This window comes from Seriola lalandi, unplaced genomic scaffold (assembly GCF_002814215.2).
Source record: "Seriola lalandi dorsalis isolate HSWRI2012SDOR001 ecotype SW California unplaced genomic scaffold, Sedor1 jcf7180002054692, whole genome shotgun sequence".
Classification (NCBI taxonomy): Eukaryota; Metazoa; Chordata; class Actinopteri; order Carangiformes; family Carangidae; genus Seriola; species Seriola lalandi.
This window is the reverse complement of record NW_019525245.1, coordinates 3154048-3176973: the sequence shown is the minus strand read 5'-3', so window position 1 is coordinate 3176973 and position 22926 is coordinate 3154048. Positions and strand designations below refer to the sequence as shown.

General features: G+C 40.4%; 3 protein-coding genes across 4 annotated transcripts; 1 reads left to right on the top strand and 2 right to left on the bottom strand.

Moving 5' to 3' along the window:
• Positions 1–645: 645 nt before the first annotated feature.
• Positions 646–3487, bottom strand: camk2n1a (calcium/calmodulin dependent protein kinase II inhibitor 1a). Its single transcript, XM_023423440.1, has 2 exons — positions 2784–3487; positions 646–1950 (listed from the first exon to the last, which is right to left on the bottom strand). Exons 1-2 carry the CDS (start codon positions 2950–2952, stop codon positions 1877–1879), a joined length of 243 nt encoding a protein of 80 aa, XP_023279208.1. The 5' UTR covers positions 2953–3487; the 3' UTR covers positions 646–1876.
• Positions 3488–6619: 3132 nt separating this feature from the next.
• Positions 6620–13144, bottom strand: LOC111667656 (trypsin). The gene is made up of 5 exons (XM_023423396.2): positions 13032–13144; positions 11273–11432; positions 9931–10072; positions 8447–8713; positions 6620–7087 (listed from the first exon to the last, which is right to left on the bottom strand). The coding sequence occupies exons 1-5, from the start codon at positions 13084–13086 to the stop codon at positions 6917–6919; spliced, it is 795 nt and encodes a 264-aa protein (XP_023279164.1). The 5' UTR covers positions 13087–13144; the 3' UTR covers positions 6620–6916.
• Positions 13145–15940: 2796 nt separating this feature from the next.
• On the top strand, positions 15941–22661 carry LOC111667676 (trypsin-like). 2 transcript variants are annotated; one of them, XM_023423428.2, is made up of 6 exons: positions 15941–16008; positions 16566–16637; positions 16850–17000; positions 17245–17386; positions 20060–20317; positions 22219–22661. In XM_023423428.2, the coding sequence occupies exons 2-6, from the start codon at positions 16577–16579 to the stop codon at positions 22366–22368; spliced, it is 762 nt and encodes a 253-aa protein (XP_023279196.1). In that variant the 5' UTR covers positions 15941–16008; positions 16566–16576; the 3' UTR covers positions 22369–22661. The 2 variants fall into 2 exon arrangements, with proteins under 2 accessions (XP_023279196.1, XP_023279197.1); XM_023423429.2 differs by having other exon boundaries at positions 15943–16008; positions 16569–16637.
• The last annotated feature ends 265 nt before the right edge of the window (positions 22662–22926 follow it).

Below are 22926 nucleotides of genomic sequence, written 5' to 3'. Positions count from 1 at the left end.
TGAATCATTTAGTCACCACAGCAGAGTTGGCAATGTCACGTCTCATCAGTGTTCCTCATGCCTCGGTACCCCTGCACCATTTACATCTCTGGCAGTGGAGTTAAAGGGAGGACTTGATTAAAGAGAGGAGCTGAGATTTTAGATGCAAACAGACATTTATTGCATTGGGAAGCAATGGTGTACATTTTCCCCACAGAATCATATGCAATACTGTAGCACTTGATGAGATTGTAGTCTGTTGTGCAGTTGTCCGAGCCGAGTGTCTCAACTCTCCTTGAAACAAATCACGACAAAGTGTAGATTTCAAATTCTCAATAAGATTATTTGCTCATCTTTCTTCCCCATTTCTTTCTCCTTCCATATCTGATCTTTCCAAGGAACGAGATGCTACTTTCTCACAGTGGAAAATGCTGACTTGACCTTCCTTGGCAACCGGATAGGCAATCCAATAACAACAGGGGAAACTGTACAAGAAACATATCCAAAAGTCAGCCAAGCTATTTTGCTATTGTCTTTATCTTTCTGATACAAAACTAGATTTTGTGGTTTTGCTACAGTTTTTTTTAAAACAGCTTAAAAAACAAGAAAAGCAACATCAAGTACATCATTCCTTATTGTAAACCACAATCAACACTAAACAGTAAATAGTACTTCGTCATAATCTTTATTACAAGATATTAGGCCACTGTACAAATCAGTGTGAATCGTACAGTACAACGCAGAATTAAGACTGTTTCTCGAGGTTTGTCATTCAAAGCTGTATACGAGGTGCTTCAAGAATACACAAGAGTTTCAGAACTTCTGACGTGCATGCATGATTTCATATTTGCCATGCATGAGTTGGTATTTCAGTGTTTTAAGAAAGAGCCCTAAAAAATGGCAACCCAACAAAACAACTGAACCGTATGAGTAAATGTATAAAGCACAAAAAAGAACAAGTTATCCGTACAGTATATCCCTCATGAGATTTGGCACACACGATAATGCACAATGCAATATAAATAGTTTATCAATAGGGTGTGTACAGTCAAGTTACAGTATCAACCAATCCAGGTGAAAGCCTGGGAAGCTTACAAACAGGTGGGAGGTACACTGTATATAAATGACTCATTAGCTGCAAAATATGGTAACAAAAAACACTCAGGCAACATCGAGAATTGTTAAGTGAAAAAAAATATCACTCTCATTCGCTCTGTTTTCTTGACATACAAAAAACACTCCCTCGGGCCTTAAGTCACTGCAAAAGACATATTCCAAAAGGATCAATAAATAAAGTCTTCAACACAGAGATCAAACCAGTTTACCGATTCCCACTTTGTGCAAGAAAATATGGGCTACCCTTTCCATATTTACAAACTCTGTTCTTCATTTGCCCTCAATTAAAATGAAGAGAAGAAAGAATGGTACCATAGGTTTGATTGATAAGATATAGGAGAAGTGTGTGCTTTAGTTTTTATATTAGATTTATTTCTGTATCCTGTCCCTGATTTCTGCATTTCGACAGCGTCGCCTCCTCCCTCTTCCTCGTCCCCCCCTCTTGTTGTCTTCTCCGCTTTTGGATTTATGGCGAAAACCCTGTAATCGAGGGTGTGTTTGTTTGTGGGTGTGCTTGTGTGTGCTTGTGTGTGTGTGTGTGTGTGTGTGTGTGTGTGCGTGTGTTGGGGGGTCCACCTGGGGGTCTCCTTCGCTGCCATTTCCCGCCCCTGCCAGTGTGTCACCCGGATGGTCATGACTGACAGGGAGAGGAGGGTGTGGAAGTGCTGCTTGCTGCCACATGAAAGAAAGTGCTTATATACAGTGTCTTTGGATTAAAACTGGTAAATATCGCCATAAAAAATTTCAAGAGTGTCTTTTGGGAGGGGGTGAGCCAAGCGCTCTAAGCCTCTGCCGGGGTCTTCTCTGTTCCATTTTTCAGTGCTTCATCGTCGCCATTCTCATCCTCGATCACAACTGTGGATGACAGGGGAGAGAGTTAATGAGGGGGGGGCTCATCTTGGTGTGGCGTCTTGAAAATTCACCACTGACTGACAGGAGGGCATTAAAGCCCAGGACCATAAGAACTGCACTGTATGAGCAGGAGTGGTGTGTGCATGCATTAAAGAGTAGGAGCATGCAAAAAGAGAAAGATAACCATACGCCTGACTGTGTGTGTGTGTGTGTGTGTGTGTGTGTGTGTGTGTGCTGCACATCTGTGAACGTGCATGTCTGAATTCTTTGCTGTGCACCTACAGATGCAATTCTCACACGTCTGCCTCGTTGCCATGCCTGTCCATGTTGTGTCTCTACACTACTGTACGTGCAACTGTGTGTCTGTCTGTGCATGTATGTGCCACCACAAGTCAATTTTCTCATGGGTTTCATCAGGAATGCAGGACACACAAAAGCAAAAACAGCCTGAATGTATCATGCAAACACACACACATAAAAAATTTTAAAAAAAATCACAATTACACAGCATTTAAATCTCAATTACAAACATTAATTGAGAAGAGGACATTCAGCACAACTCTGTTGAGCGGGATTCAGAGGGCATTTAACAGAACGCACTGCGCATCCAACTTGTGTTGCAATGCGAATAGAATATTTAAAAACCCATACATCCCACACGCATGCAAACAATAGACCATGTCTCAGATCTGACACTCTATTGAAGACCATGTCAAGGCAACGGTGTTGCCTATCTGGCTTCACACGGAGACATCCTTTATTATGATCCACTAGTAACCTATGTGCGCATTCAACACATCACCATACACACGAAAACGCCTTAATTATATAATTACCCCGTTTGCTCCTGCCTATTTGTCCGAGTTTCGGCGGACGTTTATTCTGTGAGCCACTGAAGAAGTTGTTGGTGTCTTGAAGACGACAGGTGAAGGAAAGGTGTCCCTCGTCGCCCTCATTTCCATAATGACTCATTTTTTCTTCGTTGAAAGGCAGCACTTCCGACATCTCCAAATGCGTCTTTATCACCAAGGCGCACAAACTGAAATGTATAGCTCGTCGCCAAGCTTGAACTCGGTCGTCTACAACAAACAAAAGGAGGGGAAAACACAATGCAATCTGCTGACACGATCTAGCCCTTTCTGTTTACCCCGAAGACACGTGTCTGTCTTCGTAGGTACGCAACAGAAATAACAGTAAATCAAAATGTCCTCAGTTTCCTCGCTCGTGGAGCTTCGGCAACATTATTCAAAATTTCCAGAGGTTTTTTTTTCTCTGTGCGTATTGCTTGGAAATGGAGGCGCACGTACAAGAGAGCCGTGGAGCGCCCGCTGGTTTCGAGCGGCTGAACCCGTCGCACGGAAAATCTGAGGAAGAAATGCAAATTGAGGAGCGATGCAAAACACGGATCCCAGGGAGACCTGGCGAGGGAGCTGTACGGGGGTTTTCTGGTGCAGCCCAGAGAAGCTTCCAGTTGTAGTCGTGGTGTACAAATGCTCCACTCTCCGGGATCTAGATGCAATCAAACAAATGGCGATTGTATATTCAGAGATGGCACATAAATGTGAGCCAGTTCAGATCTTTGGGAAACGTCGTTTACGCGCCACCACTCGACGAGTTTGAGAAGTCAAATCCTCCAACCGTTTTTTTTTTTTTGTTTGTTTTTTTTTTCAAATTTCACAAATGTTATTTATTTTGTCATAGGGATTTGAACAGCCCATGTATCCACCGAGTCAGACCTCACCGGTGGATGGCAGTATTTTCATAGACTGGGATGTGACTTTGGGGCCCAATGGCGCATTTCGAGCTCAATCTTGGGGGCCTGCGCTGTTTTCGCTACGATTTCTACCATTTGGGAGGGTTAGATGGGGGTTGTCACCTGGAACAGGTGTTTTTTTCATATAACAAGGTTTTATTCAGTAAATTATCCAGATGAGATTTTTTTTTAAAAGACACAGAAAACACAGTTCGATCCTTAATCAGATTCCTAAATATGGCAGAATACAAATACACAAACCAAGAAAAAACTGATTTTTTTATGAATTCTGGTTTTCCTTAAATGACCTTACTGTCTCCTCAGACCTTGTAGGATCCAGTTTGAGAACATTTTGGTGTTTTGTGATCACACTAGGTGCAAAGTTACAAGATCAGAGGGTTGCATGAAAACTGGTTTGCTTTGTTAAACGAAGGCCCCTGGGATCGTCTTTAGGTTGCAGCAAATTCTCACTGGGCTTACCACCCACTGCTGTCTGTACTGTTTACACAAATCTGTCTTCTATAGGAGCAGCAGCACAAAGCGATGGTATTACAAAACAGATATACAGTAAAGGATATAAATCTTGACATGTAGACTATGCTTTCTCAGGAGGACTTAATCAAATATCATTACACAGACAATGAAATGAAAGGTGATATCCAAGCCTGACGTAGGACTAACTTTAATATGCTGTCAGCTATTCATAAAGGAGGTGCAGTCGCGACACACCTACTCCGTGGGGACTTTTAGAAGCCATGATAGAGACTCATCTTTCATATCAGAACATCTCAGCAACAACTCTGAGTTTCACAAATATTGTTTCACTGTATGTGGTTATATTCTCATCAGAACTGATTCCTGTGTTGTTTTTTGTTTCAGACTATCATACCTTTTTAAAGCAACACCATGTAACTTCTGCACAGTGGCCATTGCAGCTACAAGTGATAATTACGCGACCATGTTAATGCTATTGTAAGCGTAGCACAAATGGAGAGTAGCAACTTTAAATTACCTGCTGTATTACTTGATAATGGATGTGCTTGAATCTTGCCATGGTTGGTTATAGCCCCTGAAAACTTGGCTTCAAATATGTCTTTATAGAATTCAATATTAATGAGTGAAAAAGCAACAAACAAAGTTGACGTTCAGAGAAAAAAACATTGCTTGCCATTATTTATTAGAAGTATAATTCTGTCTTAAGCCAAAAATCAATCTCACGCCTTAAATGCAACTGCTCAACAAATTCAAGCAGACAAGATCACATTAACCATGTTCTGGCCTCCCTTCACAGGTGACCACTCCGTTTTAGAAGTGATTTTAAGATTTACCTGATCACTGACTGCTATTGCTCCTCCCCTATGAGCCAATAGGGGCCAAAGCTTCAGATCAACAGGGAGAGCTCTTCTGGCTGTTCCTGTTTTCTGGTCGCTCTGCTTTTCACTATAAAACATAAAAATCAGACCGCACTTGACTCAGTACTCCACCAAACTCTCGGCAAGGACCATGGTTATCTCTCGCCTCGCCTGCAGCAATACCCTTCATGTACAGTGAAACCCTTACAGATGGTCCAGAATGTGGCGGTGCGACTAGTTTTGGATCAACCTATAAAGGACACATGTCACTCGGCTGCCCATTGACCTCCACCGGCTACCCATGGCCACCTGAATCAAGTTCAACTAACTAATGCTTGCCTTCAGAGTGGTTTCTGGGTCTACGCTTATCTACCTGGACGCAATCATACAGCCTTTTGCTCCTTCTCGGCAATTGCATCCCTCCAAGGAATGTCGTCTGGTACTGCCATCCTTACACACAAAGCAATCACAGTTCTTACTGTTCTCGTCTGTGGTTCCCTGATGGTGGAACAAGCTACCAAAGAATCTCTTGAAGAATCATCCCTTCCGAGAGCACCTCCTCTCTCAACACCTCTAACAGCCTGACATGCTTAACTAGCACTTACTATGCACTTCTTTACCTTGCACTTATTGAATAGATGTAGTACATAGTGCTTACTCCAAGTTCTCCTACTGCACTGAATCTTGAATGTTGTCCCTCACTTGTAAGTTGCTTCGGATAAAAGCATCTTCCATATGGGTAAATGTTATTGTAAATATAAAACCTCCATGGATTGAATATTCATAAATAATAACCAGCCTTGATTGTAGTTGTAGGTGGCCACTGGGACAAATTGGCAGTGAGATGGCACCATATCCAGCTCTCTATATACATCCATGGGGGGAACACATTTACGTGTTTCACAGCTTATAGATGCCAAAACACAGCATGGTGGTTTGTAATACCCAGACAGGATTTTACAACTGTGGATCATGGCTGCAAGTGTTTGATCTTTCTTTGCGATGATCTTCAGCTAAGCAGCATTCACATTACAAAGTCCACCAGTGATGTGCGCTTGCATGCAGGTGATTGATCAAGTTTGAGTGACAGCAGCTGGGAAAAATAAATTGACGTCTCATATTTTGATTCAAATGCTGCCAAATTCTGATTGGTGTATGGAAGTTTGTGACACAGTTTTTCCAAACGAGCCCTGTCCACTTCAAATCAGTGAGAAGAGCAAAGACAAAAAAAAGAAAAAAGAAAAAGACAAATAGGCTTGAGAAATCTTCCTGGTGTGACCTAAAAAAACCTGTTCTCACCTTTTGTGTGTGTTTGTGTGTGTGTTGGATTGATGTTGGATTCATGTGTGTGTGTTCATGTATGACTCCACTGCTCAACTGAAAGTTATAAATTGACTGAAAAAAAAAAAAAGGTTGTTGGGGCCTTAATGATGCACGGATTCAAAATCACCTAGAACCAAAATTAATAGACATTCACCATTTAATTTTGACACATCTCAAAATTTGAATATTTATTGTCGCAAAGTTATTAACTTCACTTCACTAGAATTAAATGTACAGTAAAAAGTGCCCTGTTGGTAGTGTAGTCGATCCCACAATTACTGTAGCTGGCAGAGACCAATGTTCACAGCCAGATAATCTGAGAATACGAGATGGATCACCATTATTCAAAACATTATCAGAATAATCAGAGCAGTACTGAATGTGAAAACAAATCTGCCTCTGGGACAGCAAAGACTATCTATCTATCTTAGTGGTTGATAAGCTCTGCATACTTTCCACAGAGCCACCTTTGTTCCAGGCCCGCTCAAACATTTCCAGGCACAAATGGTTACTTTCATCATCTTAGTTTTTATCACTTCCTTCAGTATCTGGTGCAGCGTAAGTAGGACCCGTAGATGGTGTGGTCTATCCATCGGCGGAATTTGGACACCGCCGTGTAGACTCCTGGAAACTTAGCATCCCCGCAGCCGTTGCCCCAGGAGACCACGCCATTGACACGCCCCCCGCACACCAGTGGCCCGCCAGAGTCACCCTGCAAGGATGAGGCGACACCCTCCATCAGTTACCTTGTTGCAGTGTTCCTCGTGGAAAACCTTTCAGTTTCAGTTTCAAGTGCTGCTATAAAGCTGCTTTAATGTCCTTGATTGGTGCTACAGGACACATTAAATCCTACCTAGAATCTGAGCAGTGGGAGGCAACCATGTCAAGAGGCATTTACTTCTCCAGTGGCGTAGATGTCTCAGCCATGTCAGGTAACCTCTTTAGCTCAGAAAAACATTGATACTGTATTTTAAATTTTATCTCAAACCACAATCACATCCCATTCCCAAACTTCTGTAGGAAATCATGCTGTTTGCCCACAATTAATTAATTGGTAGAGAAAGACTTATAAAAAACTAATAGGCTATTTGAATTGTATGTTTTACATGTAATACATGTCGATTACTGTTGAAATGCTATATTTCATATATAAAATGTGCATTCATCATGTGAATTTAGCATATATGTGAAATCTGTTTGATATGTCTTAGATTCACGTGTACCTGAAGTGGCCAACAGAGACTAAAAGATTTTAAACAGATAAAATGTGACTAAAGTACATTCCCGTCAGAGCCCTAATTTATTGATGCCATTTTTCTGTATATTTTGCTGTACAAAGAAACAATTTAAACCTTTATAATTTCATATGGTAATCTCTGTCTTCTACTTGGAAATGCCAACACACAAAGTTGCCTACTGTAGCGTTAAATATAGCACTTTTTAATTAGTCATTCAGCTCCTTACCTGAGGCAAAATATAGCCCACTGGTATATCACACATTGGATTTCATGTAATTTTCTTCTCACACCAAAGGCTGGGGCAGAAATACTTATATGATACAACTAACCAAATCAGAGCATGCAGCTGTCTGTGCCTACAAACCACTGCAAATCAAAATCACAGCAAGGTTTTCTATCCTGATGCTATTTCAGGGTTGCTTTTCTACCTCTTCTGCAACCATCATACAGCTCCTGAGGGTGGACTGCCACGTCTGCTTAATAAAACCTTGTAGCTGAACCAACACTGACATGATGAACTGTATCCTCGCACTGTCATGGGGATGAGCTTCCCAAAACTGTGTTATTGTTTTGCAGTAATGTGAGCAGATGAAAATAGGATGCCCCTTGTGCTATTTGATATACACTGGGAACCACTGCCAGTGCCTTGGAGAATTTTTTTATTTCAAAAACAGATTTAATGGCTTTGCAAAGATCAGATGATTATGTTTGTCACAATGGGCCAGATTGGACAGCTATTAATGTGCAGCACCCACTTACCTCGAAGCTGGAACTGATTAAAATAGTTGCTTGACGTTAATGAAAGAAGGTGTAATAGTATTTGTTCCCTGTACCTTGCATGCATCTTTTCCTCCAGTCCTGTAGCCAGCACAGATCATGTTTGCTGTGATGTTGCCATTAAAGGACTCACTGCTGTTACATCTCGCAGTTGACACAATGGGCACTGTGACTGTCCTCAGGGTGAAGCGGGCCTGTCCTCCACCCAGACTGTTGTATCCCCACCCAGACACACGACACACCCGGCCTTCGACAACACCTGTCCCCTGCCTGGGAAGAGGTGCCAGCGACACGTATTTGTTCAGCACCATGGGGGCCCGCAGCTGGACAGAAAATCAGAGGAGAGATTCAATGTGGACAATGGATCAAATGACTATGTGCCTTAACCTCTACTTAGCCCCATAACTCTGCTGTCACCCCCATGCCCTGCTGCAGCAAGCAGCCATTTTCTGCAGAAAAGCTCCAATAAGCTGTTTCTGCACTACTCAGCACCAAACTCAGTGGAGACCAAAACTGATCTAAAAGCAGCGTGAATATATCTTACATTTGTGAGATCATTGGAAATACAACCACAAATGAATTGTGTACAAGGCTCTGACCTCCTGCGTGTGTGTCATTTAGGGGGCATGTTATTAGGCTGCAGGAAATTACGTATGCCCCCCAAACGGTTTGAGGTAGTGTATAAAAGTGAGAGGCGTTGAGTTAGTGTGCCCACGTTACAATTAAGGCTAGAGTTTACCTGTGACAATCGATGAGAATCTTCTTCTGTGTGCTCCAGGTGTGATAGTCCAAGCACTGAGTTAATGACAAGAAGTAAGTGCCTGTGATTTGTTCTCATTTGTATATTGTAAGTTTGGCTCAAAATGTATATTGTACTCTTTGTGTAATCCTAAATTGATGTTATGTTTAAGGGTCTTGACCTGCATATTCATATAATTTGTAACAGAAAGGCTATTAGTAGTGTATTTGGTATACATATAAATATGGGCATTTCTTTGATAATAATTAATAGAGTAATTACTCTGTATTCTGTTTCTGCTAAGACAGTGTCTGATGGTGATTTACTGTTATTCCAGACTGATGGCAATACTGAGTATGAGAATTACATCTCTTCACCCTCCTTCCTAAAACCTTAAAGGAGCTAGCCCTATCCTCTCACCTCACAAACATGAATGCTAATGCTTCTCCAAGTCTGCTGGATGGGCAAACAGACAACTGTTAGCTAATGTGTTTACCATGTCAACTTTAAAAGGTGATAATATGTCAGTGTTTTGTGTACAGCTTGTTCTGCCCCAGGAGGCCAAAAAAAAAATCAATTAATGCTGCAGTCAAAACAAAGATAGAGTCCAAAATTGATTTAGACAAAATTAACATGGATTTTATTGTATTGCTTTGCCTGCTGAGTTGTAGAGACTAATGGGAAGCCACTGACTGCTGGACCACTCTCAGGCTGAATCAAGCAAATCACAAAAAGATAAACAGGAGATAGACACTGATAACACTGTTGTATGTCTAAATCCCTGCACTGCTTCTGCAGTACCTTAATGAGCATGATGTCAGCGTCGTTGGTGCTCCTGTTGTAGAGGGGATGGGTGACCAGCCTGTGGGGTTTAGCATACTGCTCAGTGCCCTCGAAGGTATTTACTATGTAGTCGCCCGCCACTATCATCATGTGCTCTGCCCTAAAAGATGAGGCAATTCAGTTTTTACATCACATTCATCAATAAATATTTCACAAATAATAGATGAAGGCAGGGAGATCTGATCATTGCTGACACCTTCTAGAGGGAGAAGGAGGAGGAAAAATCAGCACAGGCCTATTTTCAACACCACAAATTAGATCATTATCATGATCATGACATTTTAGCTTCTCATTTTCTCATCTTTTGTTGTGACCAGTATACAAGGTCACAGAGTGTGCACACAGGTGAACTGTGACCACTGTGAAGCCAGAAGTGTTTGTCTGCCAGGGAACAATGGCTTACTGTGTGCGGACAGGGCTGGGACAGTATACCAGAAATGCCGCCAATTTCCTGGATCCAGACAAGATCACACTTCACTCTCTCTCTCACTCTCTCTGTCACACACACACACACACACGCTGATGGTGTGCCAAGGTCAGCTGACTCGACCGCATCTGTGTGCTGTTTGACTTCCCAATGGCCTGTATAGGGGTTTACTTTGCATCTTGATCAAGCGGCATCGTTTTGACGTTACCTTCCCGTAGCAGAACGGATGTTTGCTTTTAGGCATCTGTTGGAACCATCTGCTCACACTATAAAGTCATGCCAAGTTAGCTTCTACTCAGTGACTTCTACGGAGTCTATTGAAAGAATGCCAGAAGAATGTCATTGCCTGTGCAAGTATCTCAGAAACAGTTTGATCTTTACCTTGAGAAAAGTTCAAACATAACTGTCGAATTTTAGATTTATGAGGGAAGCAGTATTTAAAATGAATCTAAGTAGGAGGCAGAAAGACAGCCGGGATTCTTGTTTAATGATCCTTCCTTTAACCACTAGTTTTACTTAATTTATTATCAAACTCTGTAGTCTGCTTCAGCTTTATAATGCTAACATTTGCAAATTAGCACTAACCACAAAGTTGAGGCTGATGGGAATGTCATTTGTTTTGCAGGTATTTTAAAATCCAAATTATCACCTTATTATTGTTCTACAAAGAAGGTTAAGGGATCACCCAAGTCTTTAGGAATCATCATCTGGAGAGCATGAATACTGACCTGCATTTCCATAGAGCTATCCTCCTATCATATCATTTTGACTTTAAAACATAAAGGAGCATGTAACCTTCCCAACATGGAACTCATGAAAATATATTTTTGTGAGTTTTCACCTTCATTGATGACAGCTATTGAGCACTCTTACCCGATGTTACAGTGTGCTGCAGTGAGCACCCAGTACCTGTGAACCAGTGATCCACCGCAGAAGTGTTGGCCCCTCGTGCTCTGCAGTGACACAATGTATTTGATGGAGTTTGGAGCAGCGGTGTAACCACCTACTATACGGCCCTGCATGAGCACGTGGCCTGTGTGGAACAAAAACATTGACAAGGAAAGGAAGAAAAAAGAGCTGTGGCAGATGAATTTACAATTGTTTGATTAATTTCCAATAGGTCTGTGAAGGTTCTCAGTCATCCTCATCATAGGATATGCAGAAGTACTATATCAATGACTTGCTAGTTGTTTTCATCTCTCATCTCAAAAGCATCTTCAGTTCTGATTGACAGTTGATGAAGTTGTTGTAAGTTAGTAGTAAACCAATTTCCCAAAAAACATACCATACTTTTCGATTCTTATGTAGAAACATGATACAAATACATCATTGTCATATCAGAAACTGAAATGGTTAATTCATGCTTTCATCTGAACTGCTAAATATCCAAAACATCCTGCAAGTAACAGCTCCCCAGGTATGCATTTCAGTCACACTTAAAAAGTCCATCTTAGAAAACATGGAGAGTCTTCAGTGAACAAAAGAGAAACATGAAGAGTGAGGCCCTCTAAATCCCCCCTTCCCCACGGCCTAACAATTAGTGGTTTTCTGTCACCTGGGAGGCCACTGCGTAATGAATGTAATCCAATATAACCTGACCTTCTAGTGTCACCACCTCACTCTGGGCTCTGAAACATTAGAGTGGGGGCTCTCCCCACCTGCCTTATGCAACAGCTCAACAACTGTACATTGGCTTCAGGCTATACAGTCGGAGACATGATGGGAACAGTTGAGGCTATGTCCTGGAAATGTCTACAATTGCTTTCTGTGACCATGGAGGGAAATACATTTGAATTTTTGATGATCAGTGATGAGGAATAATCGCAAACTAACCTGTTGACTCTGTGAAGGAATGGAAAGCAATTTAAACAAATGTGGTTATTTTCTTTGATTGTACAATAAAGTAAAGCCGCAGCTTGAATCTGTTTATCTTAGTGTAAAGACTAGGAGGGGGAAACAGGTAGCCAGTGTGCAGTAAAGTTCACTAACTACAAAGTTGTATCTCATTTGTTTAATCCGTACAAACACTCAAGTATTAAAATGACAGTTTGCTGTGTTGTGGGGAGCTATGTGCTGGACTATTACTTTCTGGGACCAGACCAGTTGCCAGGCAACCGGAAGAGACTCAGGATGTTCCTGCTCCCAGCCAAGAAACAGTCTGGCAACTAACCCCTGTAAAACAGTGAATTGTTATTTTTTGTACAGATTAAAAAAATGTGTTAATTAGTGAGCTTTAGAGGTGCAGGTAGGATTTCGCCACCTTTGTACATAGCTAGCTGTTCCCTCCATTTCCAGCCTTTACACTAAGCTAACCTAACCAAACCGGGTCCTGGCGTTAGCTTCATATTTATCGTACAGACATGAGACTGGAATCAAAATTCTCAATAAGCTCAATAAGCTCAATAAGTCTCAATAAGCACATGTTGAACTATTAAAACCCTTAAAAAATGTCCTTTCCTTTCCTTTCAAATAAGGAAGTAGACCAGTTTAAATCAAAAGCTGCCCGCCGGTTGCCTGTTGATAAGCAAAACCATGAAACTGGCCACTTCTTTGTGAATGGAAAGTTAAGCAACATTTAAAGCTGAGCAAAGCATCACATTATGTTCACAAAACTGAAAAAACTTGTACTCACTGTGAACTGTCACAAGGTCCACCAGCACAACACACAAACACATGAGCAGGTTCATCACAGCTGTAGAGGTTTAGGGATGCTATTCTTTACCATACCACCAGATAAACCACTGCAGCCAGACAACCTATGTCCTCTGCTCCTGTCTGCTGGCCCAGCCCAAGCATCTACTCCTTACTGAAAACAGTAGGAGTCACTTTTTTCCAGGGAGGAAAAAAAAGTTTTTAATTTCATCGTTCATCATGTGGCACCAGGGTCCAACACTGCAGCATTGATTGAAAAGGAAAGCGATGAGAGAGAAACACCAAAGTTCACCTTCAAAAGCTGCCCAGCGCTCCCCCCTCCCCTCCCATCCCAGCACTATCGCAACTCTTTCTCCTGACCCTCCTGACTTGTCGAAAGGCTTTACATTGTTGCCATGGCAACACAGGGTCCTGTGCCAAGCGGGTTCATCTATACTGTATCAGCATGCTCTGTCTGTGTCATCATCCGGGCTTATCCGTGCTGAAATGTTTCAATGGCCTACTGTGTGCGTGTGTGTGTGTGTGTGTGTGTGTGTGTGTGTGTGTGTGTGTGTGTGTGTGTGTTTGCATGGCTTTGTTTTCTAGCAGTGGAGAGATTCATGTCTCCACGGAGGCATTCTACACAGCAGAGACACACAATTGTTTCTCTGTATAAATATGAATCATCAGTGATCATTGAATCCACGTTGGCATTCTAATAAATCATTATCTTCAGCCTGATCATCATCATTATCATCATCGCCATCGTCATCGTCATCGTCATCGTCATCATCATCATCATCATCATCATCATCAGCCGTCTGGTAAGTCAGCATCATCCACAGCATGGGAGGAGAATCTCGCCTGACCTCCTCTTCTCCCACATTTAGAGCGAGCTAAATAATTGATGCTTCACCCAGTAGAATGGGAGAGACGGCTTTGTGTGGCCTCCCACTGTCAGGTGTTTCCTGGACCAACACTAACCTGACTTCTCAGACGTTCACCTACAAACATTGGTTATGACTTGTATTTCACAAATTCAGACAAAGCAAAGATGACTTAAGCAAATATTTTCGAAATATTGCATTTAACCTGAAGTTGGTCTTTACAATATGAAGGCATTTTTAAAAGGTCAGCTAAGCCAAGTGACCAAAAATGTTTTCTCACTTACCTTACTTCTCTCACTTACTGACTTATGCTGTGAGCTATAGGGTTGGATGACATGATGATATACCTTGAGATGATATAAATTCACCAACCATCAAAGAAATGCCATATGATTCATACAAAGGTATCTATATCTTTAACATCTCAAAATTTATTTGGCCAATGTAGGAAAAGCTACAAATTAAAAACCCATTGCTTTACAGCAATATTGGATTTTCTTTTAATGATTCTAGAATCAAATACCCCAATCTTTAATTTGCTGCATTACCTGAAAACAGACATCCCTTCATAAACTGCCTCTCAACTGATTTCCCAAAAAATTTACTTTATCATTATATATATGTATATGTATATGTATATATATATATATATATATATATATATATATATATATATCAATATAAAAATATAAAATAAAACTGAAATGACTGAAATTCCATTCACCTCCATTGTATCAGAGTAGATGCAGAAATCCTATAGAGAGATATCTAAAAAACCAAGACGACTAGAGATGTGTGAGAAACTATGTTTTTTGAATTTGGGTAAACTGACCATTTAAATTCACCGTTGAAACTATATTTTATGACCAGAAGGATTTTGCTATGCCCGGCTGCTTTATTAACAATATGCACCAATAATTTAGTCTGGCTTGGCCACTGAAAACTGTCAACATAATGTGAAGATACAGATGAAATAAGTGGACACACAGTCAGTCTTTTTTATATCAACACAAAATGCAAGGGACAAAACAAGTCTGGGTTCTGATTACATTTCAGAGACACGTGCTCCTCCCAGACTCACTACTGATATGTGTGTACTGCACATGCAGTTTTTTACAAGGTCTCACTCGCTCACACACACACACACAGAGAAAGGCATCATGTTTGTCACCTCAGCTTTGCACCTGAGTGAGAGGGAAGCACGCTATCGCCTTTCACCTCCACAGATGAAGTGACACCTTTGGGAGTGTAGACTGTATGGAGGCTATGAGTTACAAACCCAATGCTCCCGTGTGTAGAAAAAAAAAACCTGTTGGGAGTGAGAGTGACACCTGGGGATATGGAAAAGGCAGGGAGACGAGAGGAAGGACACTGAAGACAGGAGTTACAGCACAGTGCATCTCTGCTGGATAAGACTTATCAACATGAGCACATCATGCCAGGCTGTAGCACTGATTTAGCACCTCTTACCGTAAAAATGATTTGTTTTAACCCAGAGACTGATGGGAAAGCAGAAGTACATAGACATATGAACACATGACATGGTCAAGCACGCTTACTCTCAGTTCTATTAAATAATATTTCTGAGAAGAGGTTTTTCCTTGTTCAAGCCAAGAATACATGCTGTTATGTCTTGCTAGGTCTCACGTTGTTATCATACTCAGATATCACACCAACTTTTGTCCTGCCCTCTGTAACATAACTGGATAAAGCACCAACATGTCTGGAGAGTATATTCTATCATTTCTCTAGCTTGTTGGGTTTCATCTCCATTAAGCTTCACTTTGTCTCCACAACTGGACAATAGGTTGAATCTGTGAGGACAAAGGCCTTAGAAAGACAGGCGTAATGAAAGATCGGGCTGCGGTTGCTGTTTTTTTTTTTTTTCCTGTACTAGGTCAGACTCTGATTTCTGTGTGTGAGCGAGTAACTTAGATATTTGTTGGACAATAGCAGGGAACAATGACAATGACAGGCATGGTAACAGTATAAAAGAAGCCTTAGAGTTGTAGTATGTCCCGGTATGAGAGGAGTGTGTGAGAGTGTGTGGATGTTGGAATTGGACTGTTTTCTTACTTGACTCTTGATAAGGTGAGGCAACTTTGTACAGAATGGATTTTAGTTTGATTATGTATTACTTTTGATGGGACTGTGGATTAAGCACTGCCATGTGGAGAATACAGAGCAGAAACTTCAAAATAAAATAGCATTGGCATTACTGTGCAGTGTCCCCCACTTTACTTGCAACTATAAACTTTAAACCACTAAACAAACTCGAGCTTAGTTGTAGCAGCTCGACTTGTCTCAATGCACACCAAATCATCTGTAATACTACATGAAATAAAACAGGTTTCTGGACTTTCTATTCTTCAGAATGGCTCTAAATCTGGCTGCAAATCTTATAGTAGCAAAGAATAACATAGATATCTGCTGTGCAGTGAAGCAGGGATTTGCACTGCACTATCTGCATTCTGCACGTACTACTTTTGTTTATAGTGGTGGATAATGCAGGAAGTCTTCAATCAAAAGAACACAGTTTCCTTACAAAAAGAGTCCAATAAAAAATCAATGTGAATGTGGGACAAGCAAAGCTCTTTTCTAATTCGATCCAAGTTTTTCTCTAATCCACTTTTTTCCTTTTTTCTTAGTAGCTACAAAGATGAAGTCAGCTCCATCCTGTCATCTCTCACTGCTCCTTCTGCTTGTAGTTAACCTAACAGGTAAGAAACAATGGCATCTGAGCATACAATTATATACTGTCTGTTAAAATGACTACAACTTCATATGTAAGTAAAAACTGAAAGTTATGAGCTAGCTGAATTTTGAATACGTTTGACATTGACAAACATTTGAGTAATGTTTCATTGATGAATATGGTCTTTGATATAGGCGTTTCTGTCTCTGTGTACCCAACCCCCTCCTCGCTTTTTAGGTGTTTACGGGAAAAGAATCATCGGGGGTGCAGAGGTAGAGCCCTACTCCATCAAATATCAAGCCTCTCTCCGGTTCATGAACTACCACTTCTGTGGAGGCACGCTCATCCACCCACAGTGGGTGGCGTCTGCTGCCCACTGCTGGAGGCCGTAAGTCACTGTCGTTTTACACCTGTGGCACTCACATTGAGGGCCAGATTTACCGAGCACCCATGATATTGAATCTTAAAGCTATGTTGGACAAAATATTAGAATAGCCTGGAACAACCTACCTTTTTGTGGCTTCATAAGAACGTTGATGGATGGATTATCTGATCAGAAGTCAATGAGCTTGCAGCTTAAACACGATGCACCTTCAAAATCTTGACCTTTGCCTTCTTCTGTGTTTTTGTAGGAGTCACCTGATCAAAGTGGTCCTGAGTGAACACAGTATCACCAAGGTGGAGGGCTTTGAGCAGATTTTCAATGTCTCCTTAGTCATCAGGCACTACCAGTACCAACACTGGACGTTTGACAATGATATCATGCTGCTGAAGGTAAGAGCTGGCAGAGGAATATGTGTTGATGCAGATATGGATTTGATATACACACTGTGATTCGAAGCATGAGCTGAAACCAATTTAAGATACTGATTAAGGTATATACTGATTTGTGATTCCAGGTATGTCAGTGACCTGCAGCACTACTGTGAGGCAGACCTTAGTGAAAAATGTCATTTGGCTAATCAATATATACATGTAGCATTATTTTATATTTATAAATGATGTTTGGTCTGTTGTGTTCCTCGTTTGCTCTGCTCCTCAATGTACATGTGTCATATCGTGGTAACCATGGATACAATTCATAAAAGTGAAAACAGACTGTAGGCCAATGATTAAGGATTATACTTTAAATGCTCACTATTTGGATCAACTAACTGTAAGAGTTACTCCAGTAATGTAGTATTGCATTAGCATAAAGTTGAGGGACTCACACAAGAGAAAACAACGGTCATAATCAAAGTAGTCCAGGTAAACATATTATCCTTACTTTTAGTCATTGGTATTGATCAAATTCCAAATAATACTGAATCCTACTTCTCCCATAATGCAACTCACTAGTATCTTTTTCTTTGGATCTTCCCTGTGGGTAAATTACTATGTATTTCGAACTTCACAGCCCCAGTTTTAAATGCATATTGTCAGTTACAAACTTGTGGTCTCTGAAAACTAGTTGTGGAAAAAGTATTGAGATCCTTTACCTAAGTAAAAGTACGTATACAACAAGGTCAAATTAATGTTGTTGTTGTCTTTACTCAGGCAATCCAATACAGGAGTCCTGCTTAGCCCTCATGTAAAAGTGGTAAAGACTAGCTTGCCTGACTCAGCGTCTGAACCATACAGTGCATATATCATGAAACACAGACTGAGGCGAAAGAGATTCATCCAGCTACTAACTGTCTTCTTCCCAAAACCGCTACCTGTTCACTCACACTCTTACTGAGAATACCTAAGAATACTCAATGAAAACACTTTGGTTAAGAACAGATCCCTTCTAAAGTGTAACAGTTGTTATGGTTGCTGGATATAATTTAATATGCAAGTACTATTGCAGCCAGTCTAGACCAACCGAAGGGAGCCTACGTCTATGGACCTGACCAGTCACACACAATCTGTGCTTTTGCACACTTTCGTCCACGCCTTTCAGTGAGTCTTGTATGAATTGAGTGGCTGCCTCGCCAGTTAATTTTTTTTTGTTGGGATTCTTGATTGAAGTGACACAGTGTCCCCAGGCAATCGAAGAATGTGTGCTGTTCCTCTGGACATCTCACATTAGATGAAAAGTTGCTTTGATAGAGAGAGCTGCTAAATTGACTTTTGTTCTTTAACATACTTTTTTCTGTTAACAATGACAATGAAGATCTATTCTATTCTATTCTATTCTATTTTATTCTATTCTATTTTATTCTATTCTATCAGCAGATAGACTCGGTGGAGCTAAGAACAGCATCATCAGGCTTTTGACACAAGCAGTTGGCTAAGTGACAAAAATACCACAGACTTTTGCAAATTCTGCAGACTTGGTTAGGTCACTTCTCGAGTGCTCCAGGCATCAACCAGGATCTTGCCAAATGTCGCCAATAACAACTATTTTGATTGTGCTTGACTTTCCTGCCATCTGTTTCCGCTCAACCTTTCTGGTACTTTCCACAATACTTTCACTTCCATATTTCAAATAGTTACATTGGAAAAAAGATCAACCCTTTATCAAACAACAGTTTCCAAAATCATTTATATATTTTCTTTGATTAACATACTTGCAAAACAATCATCCACACATTTCATCCTCTTAATTCATTCTCTTAAGAAATGAATCCTATATTTTTGTGCTTGTATCCAAATTCACTGAGTAGATCTCTTACTATTAGCTCATTTAATATTTTTTTTATTTAACTTCTGTTTCTTCTTACTGTTTTTCTCTTGCTGGGCTTCCTCACTTTGTGGATGTGGATCCATTGTTGTAGCTGATGGTTCAGGTCTTGGTGACATGCAGGTGAAATAGTCAATAAGCAAATTCTTCCATTCCAATATTCAGGATAGAGTGGGCTTGTGGAGGTTCTATCTCCTTTTCTGTGTTTTCCTCTGTCAGGACCTTGTGATCTTGTTTCTCTGTCTTGACTAGACTTTGGTGTGGCCTTCTCCATTTTTTCCATCTCAAAATCTCACTCCAGTAAATGTTGGAATGTATTATCAGCTACATATTCTTAAAGTATCAAAGTAAAGCAGCATTTTGTTGTAGATGGTCGGGGTGTAGCCGATTCAAATGACTTTAAAGTAAAACCTTATTTTTCAGTGTAGTGAGAACACTTCAACCATCAACCATTAATTTATATCAGCTTGTTAGAAAATACTTCCCATGACCCATTATTCGTGTGATTCATTTCCCATGACACAGTGGGAAGGGGCTGTTTGATGTCAGTAAGAACACTGACTTGCTGAGCTGAAGTTCCAGTGTTTTGCAACAACTGAAACACCCCCAAAGTGATCCCTCCCATGGCTGTTGAACTAGAGCCTGTTTCAGCAAGCAGAAGTCACTTTGAAGAGCAATAAGCCTCTTTACTCACACTGCAGAAACTCCTTTTGTAATGTGACTAGCAAATACAGCGCTACCTTCAGTATTAGCATATTATGTTGAGTGACTGAATGACTGTTCCCTTCTCTGTGGGTCAGTTGGAGCGGCCAGCTATCATCAATGCCAGGGTCGAGCCGGCCCCTTTGCCAGATCCGGACTCACCCCCGTTGGCTGACCTTGCCCGGTGCACAGTCAGCGGCTGGGGCGTGACCTGGCTGAACAGCTACAGACTTTCACCTGTACTGAGGTCTGTGAGTGTGGACATCTTCTCTAACTGTTGGTACTACTACTACTTCAGGATCACAGAGAACATGATCTGTGCTGGCTCAATCTATGGTGGTAAAGATTCTTGTCAGGTGAGCCACAAAGTTGTGTTTCAGAATCAGAATCGTACTTAATTAATGCCCTGTGGGAAATTGTTGTGTTGCAGTGCTCCACACATACACACATATTCCACACATATAAATATAATAAAAATAAATTATAAAAATATAACCCCCCATATTCAAATGTAAAAGAAAATAATAAAAATAATAAGAATAATATGCCCTGTCAGAAATAAACATTATATACATAGTTACTATTATTTACATTGCCATTTACAGTAAACAGTGAAATTTGTCTTAAACTGTCCAGGAATCAATCAATTGACTGATCGATTCTCAGAGGGACGAGTTAAACTGATTTCCTGTGGTGCTCTGTGGTACAACATGGGGGTTGTTTGAGAGGGTGTGATTTCTTTTGATTGTCATAGCAACTGATAATTAAATACTTCCAGGTAAACAGTAAACATGGAAAAATAGGGTAAAACTTAAAATGCGATGAGTGATGATGTAATAATGTAATACTGAAAATCACTCAATAGTTTACTGTAACATTATTGGGCTATACGTTAAGGTTTAAATTAAAGGTAATTTTGATGTCACATTACGGAGGAGGTTGCTTCAGTATCATTCACTACGATATATATATATATATATATATATATATATATATATTTCATAGATCACCAGCCCCACCATCAAGGTTCAAAACACAGGACTGAAAGTTGTGCTCAGCTCAATTGCTCTCAAATTGATTGACACCAAGAACAATTCATTTCAGGTATCGATATTTTTAATATTGTTAAAGCTGCATCAATAGATTTTTTTGCCACTTGGGGGCAGTGGAACAAGCTGCAAACACAACACTGATATCTATCACCTTATATAAAGTTGGCAAACATGTTAGAAAACAGTAGACAGAAATCTTATATAAATATATTACATGATATTATAGATCATAATGTATATTATATAAATATTTTTTTTGGAGTCATGTTTCTGGCAACCTGACTAATGTAAGTCCAATATTCATTTTCCTTTTATGATTTTGTCTTCACCGACTCCTGAGAAAAAACAATCTGGGTCTTAAGCTGCTAAATAGTGCCATTGTGGAGCCACTATGGTCACCAGCTGCTCACTATGTTTGACCCCACTGTACACATCGTGTACACATCGTGCGGTTTTAGAGTTTTTTTTACTGAAAAAAGCTGCCGGCTGTTGTTGGACACAAAGTTTTGTTATGGACTAGTCAAATCTAGGGTTGAGTGGTCACCAATAGTAGTCCTAACCTGGAGTATACATAAAGAGAAAATGAAAAAAGAAACCAACCAAGCAGGAACCGATTTCTATGATAAGAGAAACAACGAGAAACAGCTCATAAGAACAGATATCCAAGCCAAATCATCTCACTCAAGTAAATGTTGGAATGTATTATCAGCTACATATTTTTAAAGTATCAAAGTAAAGCAGCATTTTGTTGTAGATGGTCGGGACGTAGCCGATTCAAATGACTTTAAAATTTTGCAGTGTAGTGAGAACACTTCAACCATCAACCATTAATTTATATCAGCTTGTTGGAAAATACTCCGCATCATGTTTGAATCATAATCAGAAAAGCATAACTAGTAGCTACAGATGTCAGATGGTAAAATGAAAAAAGAAACCAACCAAGCAGGAACCGATTTCTATGATAATAGAAACAATGAGAAACAGCTCATAAGAACAGATATCCAAGCCAAATCAAAACAATGTTACCTGTAGCAACCTGCAGTCGGGTGTGAATACTCTCTCGATTCTTCCCTTGATCCACTGTGAATATGAAAATATGAATTGATGCACCTTTAAAGACTTACAGACTGTCAAGCTTTTACTTTACATTAAAATGTGGCGCAGTACTCTGACAGAACTTATACTGTTTACTCTTCCATCCTCAGGGTGACTCAGGAGGACCTCTTGTCTGTAATGGTAAATTTGAGGGCATTGTTTCTTGGGGCATCGGCTGTGCCTATGCTTACTTCCCTGGCGTCTACACCAAGGTCAGAAACTACCACGGATGGATCAACTGGGTCATCCAGAACAGCTAATGAGATTTTTAACAAGACTCTACTGTGTGAGGAAGATTTGCATGGATCCTAATGGATCCAGTGGGGTTTTTTTGTTGTCTTTTATACAGTACTTTATGTAAACATGAATTTAATGCCAACACAATGATCTGTGACATACACTCCATAAGTGTTAACTCATTTAAGCACACACAGATAAGAATACACACTTTTTTCCGACTTAGTGAATATCACCTGACAGAGAGAGAGAAAGAGAGAGAGAGAGAGAGGACTTATGAGTTTATTATGAAATAATAAACCTATTCTTACATATATGTTCAATGCACTTTGTACTTTATAGTTATTCTATTGTGTTTGTAGTGTTTTCTGAAGTGATGTTACAGTTCTTGGATCTCATTCACCTCAGGGAACATTTTGGTTTTCGAAGCCGACTTAAAGAGAAACCGAAATTATTTTTGGTTACCTACCGCACACTGATGCTCAACAGAGATAGAACAAAAGCAATCAAGCTACATTTTAAACTGACTAGTTGAGACAGGCATGCAACGTGCCTAAACCTCACCTTTACTATTATGACTG